Source organism: Siphateles boraxobius, unplaced genomic scaffold (genome assembly GCF_051911475.1).
Source record: "Siphateles boraxobius isolate OS27281-9 unplaced genomic scaffold, OSU_SipBor_1 33, whole genome shotgun sequence".
Classification (NCBI taxonomy): Eukaryota; Metazoa; Chordata; class Actinopteri; order Cypriniformes; family Leuciscidae; genus Siphateles; species Siphateles boraxobius.
The window spans coordinates 13,310,261-13,319,419 of NW_027508953.1; the positions used below are offsets into that span (position 1 = coordinate 13,310,261).

Consider the following 9,159-nt stretch of genomic DNA (forward strand, 5'->3'; position numbering starts at 1 on the left):
CTTAAATGATTATAAAGATATATTTCTCATGCTTGAATAGTTTTCACTGAGCTTTGTTTAAGTTTAGAGACGTGCTCCAGAAAAAAAGTTAACGGAGACAGAGAGGCAGAAAGCACACCCTGTTTATTTTCTTCATTTTACAAAAGCACACGGTTTTGATGTTAATGTGAGTGTACACAAAAAAAGAAGACCATCTATAGTTTATAATCATGTATTGATTTTATTTATATGACCAAAAATGACGGAGTATTTTAAGTCTATGTTGCTGCTATGTGGAAAAAAAACAGCAAAACGCGCCGGTCGCGTTTTTGGACCCCAGAGGGTTAAAACTTGTTACTGCCCCTTTAAGAGATAGAGTAGTTCATGCAGCGAGTGAGTGCACAGCAATAGCGCACAGAGTGAATGTGCACGGAGCACGGAGAAAAACGCATAGCCTGTGAGTAATTTTGACTTGCTGACTAAAATGAGCACTTATAGTGTAACTTGAATAGCTGATTTATTGTTTCATATATCAGCCAGGAAGTTGAATTGAATCACTGTGGAAGAGAAGTCGATGCATACATATTGCTTTCTGTGACCGTTTCTGAGACATTCTGGTGAGTGTATTCTGCTTGTAACTAAATATTGTGTTATCATTTGAGCAAAACCAGTCAGAATGTATTCATGTCGAGAAAAATGTGTTAAATTGTTTGTGTAGTGTGTTTTGAAGCCATTAAAAGGGCAGCTAAGTACAGCACTTCAATGCTAGCTTTGCTAGTCATGGAAAGCACGAGGTGTACGATGCCCATGAGTGAAATGGTTAAAACTAGGGGTGGCACGATCCGCCTTTTTTGCCTCCGATACCGATTCCGATACCTGGGACTCAGTATTGGCCGATACCGATCCGATCCAATTCTAAAATAATAATTAAAAAAACAGTGCCAAATTACCTAATAAACTGTATCTGTATGCCTCACTGTGGGGAAGAGACTGTGATTATTCTTTTGTTAAAGGCATCAAAGCTTGACTTAAATATTATTTTCCTTACTTTGTAAAACGATACAGACAAAATATATACTATTGGGGCTGCAACTAACGATTATTTTGATAATCGATTAATCTGACGATTATTTTTTCGATTAATCGGATAGAAATTAAATTAGATTTTTTTTTTATTATAACTAAATAAAACCGTAAATCAGGGTATTTATGTGTAAAAGTGTACTTTAAAAAGTGCAAAAGCCACACATTGAGTTTTACTAATATCAATATTTGCATTGTTTTTAATGATAATTGCTGATGGCAAGTTGACAAACATGATTATTGTTAAAAAAATGATATCCAACATATTATGTTTTAACAAAATTTTTGTTAAAACAAATTTACACAGACATGTTATTCAGATGTGAATATCTGAACTAAAAACAAACTAAAAACATCTAAAATATATAATTCATTTAATTTTTATTTAAAATTAATTATATATAAGGAATATAAGGATAAAGAATATAATATATATTATATATATAATATAGAAAATAATATAATATAAGGATAAATTGATTAAATAAATATAGAAAGACTGAAAACAATTGTGTGAATGTAGAGCCGCAGTAGATCGCGTTTGAAAAACAATTAAAACTTAGTAGACAAATGCTATAAAAAGAGAACGGAATGGAGGTAACATTACCCAGCAAGCTAACAGGCTTGAGTAAAGGACAGGAGAAATTATGCATTAGTGCACAAGCATTCGCTGAAAACCACTGAGTACAGTGACTAAAAAACAATATTTTACTGCTGCTGTTATTAACTGCCTTTGTATTTAATGCTTCACTTTGTAAACACTGTTTTAATTTAACCTATTTCTGCGGTAGCGCTATTTTAATCCATCACTTACGTTGGGATAGCGAACTGATTGCACAACCTGATGCTCGAGACAAAATACAGACATCCCGGAAGTCCCGGGAGTCTCCCACATATTGATTGCGGCTCCCTGATGCCCGCGAATTAGTTCAAACTCCCGAAATCTAGAGCGCGCAAGCAAGAGCGCGCATGCGAGACAGAAGAGACTGCTCCAAACCGTGTAGCGCGCGCGCTCGGCAGAGCGCCTGAGGGAGAGAGACCTTGCGTGTGTGTGCGTACCAGTAAACGCTCCCCGTGACGTAAGCAGACCAACTAATCGATAATGACATTCGTTGACATCGATTTTCATAATCGATTATAATCGATTTTATCGATTAGTTGTTGCAGCCCTATATACTATATACTATATAATTAAAATACATTTATTTTAAAATTTTAAGCGCAACTTTTTAATGAAGCAGCAACATATGATACATAGATTGGACAGAACAACTAAGGCTATCAATAAACTTCCATTGCGCAAAAGTATTGTAATATGAAAGGCTCCAATTCAGAGCGGCACGAAACCTTATGTACATCCCGTGCGCAGAATGATGCGCTCGAAGCAACATATGGAGTCACGGCGCGCAGCGCGTCGCATTGAAAAGTTCAAAGCACAAAAGTAAGATATACATATATTTCTTTATTTATTCATTATTTTGAGCCTTTTAACCGTTTTAAATTTCAGTTAATGTGCGCGTGAAGGGCAATTATATCGCTCTCTACTCCAGTGTTGTGATCACTGAGGAGTTGTGTTGTGATCTAACCGACACCCGGTTGAAAGTAACATGTAAAACTCCAGCACGTTAAAGTCCTTTTATGCAAACCATAGACCTTTATCTACATATCTACAGTATAATAATAGGAACATTGACTCATCTTGGAGAGAGTTTCATCGTGTTGACTGTTGTACCCGAGCGCGACGCGCTGTTTGAGTGCTGAGAATGACTGACAGCCGCCGCGGAGGGAAGCACTTAGGTGAAGATTAATTTAACGATTTAAATCTGTACCTCACATTAAACTATATGTACTGGCTTCAGAAATCTTGGAATACAGTACACGAAAACATTATAGTGCTGTATGTTTTTGTGCCTTTTGTGTTGTATAACAATAACATACGTAGGCTATACAATATCGGATCGGATTTGGATGGTCTCGTCTGGCAATACCCGATCCGGCAAATATTGGAAGTATCGGAGCAATACCGATACTGAGTATCGGATCGGCGCACCCCTAGTTAAAACACATAAAATGTAACTGTAATTTGATTTATGTTAATGTGTATTGGTAGTTCTCAATTGTCAGTGAGATGATTCAAAGCTGGGTTGTTTCATAATTTTTTCATAAGAGAAGGAAAGATATGACAGTAAGAAAAATACATGTGATCTCTCTTACAAGGAATGGTTTAAGTGTCCTGATGTTATTGATGTCATCAATTCGAAATATATATTTGTACAGACTGGTTTTTCCCTTGGACTGGTTGTTGGAGATACACTTGGGAACCGGATCATTTGAGTGGATTCATCCGGAACAAATCCTTTTCATCATCTCATCCCAAACTATCAACTCTTCAGCTCTTCTTTCCTTCGTCCTTGATTTACTGAATATTTTGCTTGGGGAAGTGGTAGGACTGAGACATTTTGTTTCTTCATTCTACACACGTTACATGGGACTGAGACGGTTTTTTTTTCTGCCCCAAGGAAAAGAAAACTAGACTTTCCACATTTTGATTTTTTTGGGTTACAATTATATTGTATTAAATTCTGTTAACAAGCTCAATTAATTATTGGAAATTGAGTGTCATTTGAGGTTATCGCTTTGGTGTTTTGAAGTTCCAGAATAGAAAGCATTTTAGTTGCCTCACAATATAGATTTTCTGGTTAACCGAATTCCTGTGTGTGGCATTACTATATTAGTTTTTTCCCTTTTTATGAGATTTTGATTATTCAATTAGTTCTGAATATTTAGCTTAATAGAAAAAAAGGAAAATTTCCCAAAGCTTCTTGACCGAACTTAGACAATTGATATTTAGAATTAGATAACAAAACCCTGAGTCGAGGGTTACATAAAATAGTGGCAAGCCAGCCAGGAGCTTGGGTTAAATTTTACTTGTTGTGTTAATTACCTCAAGGAACTATTTTTTTTGTGTGATTTGATTTTCATTCAATATTTTGAGAGTGGGATCTAAAAATTTTTTCAAAGTTATTTTGAGCTTATATGTCCCATTTGAGCTTATATGATTATATGTCCCATAACTAAATATGGATCTTTGTGACCGCTTTGATGTACATGGTCCAAACTGTCTGTATATAACGGGGGTATAAGAAACTTGTGACGTTGAGAATATTCAGAATATTTTTGAGACACATGGGGAAATTGAGAAAATAGCTAGAGTTCCCGATGAGCCAGAGCAGCCAGCTGGGAGAGTCCTAATTCAGTATTTGTCTGAGAAATCTATTCTGAGTATCAGCCCTGATTGTTTAGGTGACCTGCCAAGCCCAAAAGACCCTGCCATGACATGGCATGTAAGAATAGTCCGTGATCTATGTCAGCAGAGGCTAGGCAGGGAACTGGCATTAAGATATCTAGATGAACTGAACGCTATCTCCGGAAGTGGTAGAGCAGGATTCCTGCTTGCTTTTCAGAATGAACTTCAGAGCATTCAGCTTCATTCAGATGATTCCCAAGCTGCTGAAGCAGATCCACATACAAATGTTCGCAGCCCAAGTCTTCATGACCCAGGAAGAACTAACCCTGCTGAGTTAAGTCAAGTTAAAACTAGGATTCCAAACCTTTCCCCCTTGCATGCTCCACCAAGTCCATTGCATGTTGATGAAAGTATGCTTAACCCCCCTCAGATTCAAAGGGTGGTTGTGGAGCACGTCATCTGTAATGAGTCTGCGCATTCACCTTTGAGGCAGAGCGGTATCCGCACATTCTCCCGCCGGACCCCCAAGCCAAATGGGGAAGTCGACTATGAGACGTGGCATACTCAAGTTGATCTCCTACTTTCTTACCCCCCTTCGCCAGATTCTCAAAAAGTAAGGATGATCTTAGAGAGCCTGCTTAGCCCAGTAGCGGACATTGTCAAGCCCTTAGGTGTTAATTGTTCACTTAGCTCTTACCTTAACCAGATTAAATCAGCCTTTGGTGTAGTAGAAGATGGAGAGGAGCTCTTTGCCACTTTTCTTAAACTAAATCAAAATGCGGGAAAAAAGTCTTCAGCATATCTGCAAAGACTGCATACTCTTCTTACCAGAGCAATACCCAGAGGGGGAGCCAGTGCTGCAGATTCCCGTAAGCATCTGCTCCGCCAGTTCTGTCGAGGGTGCTGGGACCAGGCCATGATAATAGGACTTCAGCTTGAACATCGTAAAGACAACCCACCAACCTTTCCTGAACTCCTGCTCTCTGTGAGAACAGAGGAAGACAAAAAGGCAGCAAAGCTAGATCAAATGAAGAAACATCTTGGCAACACGAAGGCAGCTGCACATGCTCACTCAGTGTATGGTATACCTGTTAACGTAGAACCTTCGCCTGAGCCAACTAATAAATGCCTACATGATGAAACCCTGAAGCTTAAAGGAGAGATAGCTGTGCTGAAAAAACAAGATGCATACTTGTCGAGGAAAGGGGAAACTAGAGACTATGAGATAAAAAGTGGAAAAAACGGTAAAGGAAGTGCAATTACCAGTGACTGCCTTGTTTCCAGCTACAATGTGACATCTGGCTCTACAACTATGCCAAAGCCCTGGTTCTGTTTCAAGTGTGGGGAAGATGGACACATTGCAGTTCGCTGCAGTAATGATCCCAACCCTGAGCTTGTTCGGAAGAAGAATTCAAAGCTGAGGGAGAGACGCGAGGAGTACCGGAAATTGCATGGGACATCACAGTTTTCTTTAAACCTCTAACAGCTCCTGTACGGGACACCCAGGAGCTGCCAGCACTCAAATTCGTCCCACAATGATGGTTCATGATACAGTCCATGGTGCGAGAAAAACCCAAACAAACATCAGGATTAAGTATTAATTCTTGCCGGAAGGTCTTATTGGCGAACGTTGTGTTTCGTCTGTCCTTGTTGAAGGCACTCGGTGTGATTATCTCTTAGACACAGGGTCACAAGTTACGACTGTTTCGGAGGCGTTTTACTTGACAAATCTTTCTTCGGTTCCCATTCAGCCAATTCATGCGTTGTTTGAGGTTGAGGGTGCCGGCGGACAGAATTTTCCATACCTTGGTTACATCCAAGCCATCATAACCTTCCCTTGAACTGTCACAGTCGCAGAGGAGGAGCTTTCTTCTCTCCTACTTGTTGTCCAAGATTGTCACTTCCACAGTAAGGTCCCACTGTTGATTAGGACAAATGTTCTCGACCGATTGTATCAGCAGGGGGTAGAAAAAAAAGGGGCCAAGTTCTTCCAAAAACCCGGTGGCAGTAGTGAGTATGCATTGCTTTTTCAACATGTTGCTCAGAACTATGAGAGTGGGAGGAAATCCTTTCAAGTGAAAGCACTAGGGAAAGGCCAAATCACTATCCCTGCCAAACAGAAAATATGCCTTTTTGGTCAAGTGAGGATTAAGGGAATGTCAAACGCCTTATTTGTCTTAGAGCAACCCGAGTCTTTTCCCTTGCCGGGTGGTCTTCTGCTTGTGAGTGCTGTGGTTAGTGCCCCACACAAGGCTCTTTCAAAGATTCCTCTCATAATAAAAAACATAACTGACAGGGATATTAGCCTTCATCCCAAGCGTGTGATCGCTGAGATGGCAGCTGCTTATGTTCTGCCTCTGAAGACTGAGCTTTTGTCTTGTTCTGCTCAGGTGCCCTGTGGGAAGCTGGTGTTCGAACTTGATAACTCACCTATTCCTGAAGAATGGAAAAAACGCATCTCCGATAAACTCAATTCCATGTCAGAGGTCTTTGCTGTTGATGACTTGTCATATGGTCATGCCACTGCACTGAAACACCACATCGGACTACAGGATGAGACACCTTTTAAGGCACGACCTAGGCCAATTCATCCCAGTGACCGGGAAGCTGTTAAGCAACATCTCAGGGAGCTTCTAGATGCTGGAATAATCAGAGAGTCAGAGAGCCCCTTCGCATCACCAATCGCTTTGGTTCGCAAGAAGAATGGCCAGATCAGACTTTGTGTCGATTACAGGAAGCTTATTGTGCACACTATAAGAGATGCATATGCACTTCCCAACATAGAGGAAGCTTTCTCTGCACTCAGTGGGGCTAAATGGTTCTCTGTCATGGACCTTAAATCAGGAAATTACCAAGTTGAAGTAGCCGAAGAAGATAAACTCAAAACCGCTTTTGTTTGTCCTATGGGCTTCTTTGAATTTAATTGCATGCCTCAAGGTGTCACAAATGCACCTAGCACTTTCAGAGGCTTATGGAGAAGTGTGTAGGAGACTTGCATTTGAATGAAGTACTCGTATTTCTGGATGATCTCATTGTCTTTTCTAAAACGCATGAGGAACATGAAGCCAGGCTAATGAAAGTGTTGACTCGTCTGAAGGAGTGTGGACTGAAGTTATCTCCTGAGAAATGCCACTTTTTCAAATCATCTGTAAAGTATCTAGGACATGTGGTGGATGCTGATGGGGTTCACACCGATCCCGAAAAGATTTCCGCTCTGAAAGATTGGCCTCGTCCTTCAACCAGGCGAGAGCTAAAATGTTTTCTGGGCTTTGCTGGGTATTATCGGCACTTCGTCAAGGGGTACTCTGAAATAGCAAAGCCATTAAACAGTCTGACTGCAGTATATATTGCCAGTGGTTGTTTTGTAGGCAAACGTCAGTGCCTTAAATTTAATGCGAGCGGCAACTGGCAACCAGTGCCATTTCGTGAGGAGAGGAGTGACGTGTGCTCTCTTGGGCTCATTAAAGACTACTCTGGCTGCAGCATTCTGGATCAATTGTAGAGGTTTGACAGAGCAAGCTGGAAGATTTACAACAGAAGCATTACAATAGTCCAGTCTGGATAAAACAAGTGCTTGGACAAGGAGTTGTGTAGCATGCTCTGTAAGGAAGGGCCTGATCCTCCTAATGTTGTGCAAGGCAAATCTGCAGGACTGGGCAGTTCTAGCAATGTGGTCTGTGAATTTCAACTGATCATCAATTACAACCCCAAGGTTCCTAGCTGACCGTGATGGAGTTATGGATGACGAGCCTAGCTGAATGGAGAAGTTGTGATGAAGTGTTGGGTTGGCCGGGACCACAAGTAGCTCTGTCTTCGCAAGGTTTAGTTGAAGGTGGTGGTCCTTCATCCAGCCAGAAATGTCTGTCAGGCAGGCTGAGATACGAGCAGCTACCGTCGGATCGTCAGACGCTCAAGCAGTTTTGAAAAATACGGGAGAAGAGAGATTGGGCGGTAGTTAGCAGGGCAGGCAGGATCAAGAGTGGGTTTTTTAACAGAGGAATGATGTTAGCTGATTTAAAAGCAGCAGGGCAGATACCGGTGGACAGGGAGGAGTTGAAGAGGGAAACTAGATAGAGGAGGATAAGAGGGAGTAAAGGGGGTAGGAGGGAAGTATGGGAAGGATGGGATCCAGGGGGGAATAAGTTGGGTGGGCCTTTGAAATGATGGAGGAAAGTTAAGAATAAGATGTGGGTGGAAAGTCAGTATTGGGGGTATTAGGAGCAAGCGACTCTGGAATGGTAAGCTGGGGATGGGGGCTAGTCTGGGGGAGAGTCTGGAGGTGTAAGCGAATAGTGCTGATTTTGTTTGCGAAGTAAAGTGAAAAATCACTCACAGTGAGAGTTGGGAGAACTGAAGATTGGGGTAAAGAAGGACGAAGTAGTTTATTTAGAGTTAAGAAAAATTGAGGGGGATGGGGAGCCAGAGCAGTGATAAGAGTTTGGAAGTAGTCATGTTTGGCTAGTTCCAAAGCAGAGAGGAATTTAGAAAGTTGGGAATGATAGGTTTGGAGGTTCAGAGTCGAGGGAGATGACTTCCAGACTCACTCTGCCCGGCACAATGAACGTCGATCGGATTTAAGGGAAGGAGTGAGCCATGGTTGAGAAGGCCTATGTGAAGGAAAATAAGGACATAAGGGGGCTAGGGAGTTGAGGGAAGAGGATAGTGCACTAGATAGAGTGATAGAGGCTAAGTCTGGGTGAAGGGAAGAGAAATCAGAAATGGAGGGAAGCAGCGAAGAGGAAAGGGAGATCAGGGAACTGTGTGTGTAGAGGGTGAAGTGAGAGGCTAACCCTCTGGGGTCTGAAAACTCGCCGGCGCATTTTGCTCGATTTTTTTTTCACATAGCAGCA

At 41.3% G+C, this 9,159-nt stretch overlaps 1 protein-coding gene across 2 annotated transcripts; it reads left to right on the top strand.

Annotated features, from left to right (window-relative positions):
• The first annotated feature begins 362 nt into the window (after positions 1–362).
• On the top strand, positions 363–8,044 carry LOC143701855 (paraneoplastic antigen Ma3 homolog). Of its 2 annotated transcripts, none has more exons than XR_013190169.1 (3): positions 363–440; positions 516–596; positions 3,340–3,770. XR_013190169.1 is itself a non-coding variant. In XM_077195541.1 (3 exons), the coding sequence occupies exon 3, from the start codon at positions 4,395–4,397 to the stop codon at positions 5,790–5,792; it is 1,398 nt and encodes a 465-aa protein (XP_077051656.1). In that variant the 5' UTR covers positions 363–436; positions 516–596; positions 3,340–4,394; the 3' UTR covers positions 5,793–8,044. The 2 variants fall into 2 exon arrangements, 1 of the variants encoding a protein (XP_077051656.1); XM_077195541.1 differs by having other exon boundaries at positions 363–436; positions 3,340–8,044.
• Positions 8,045–9,159: the final 1,115 nt, after the last annotated feature.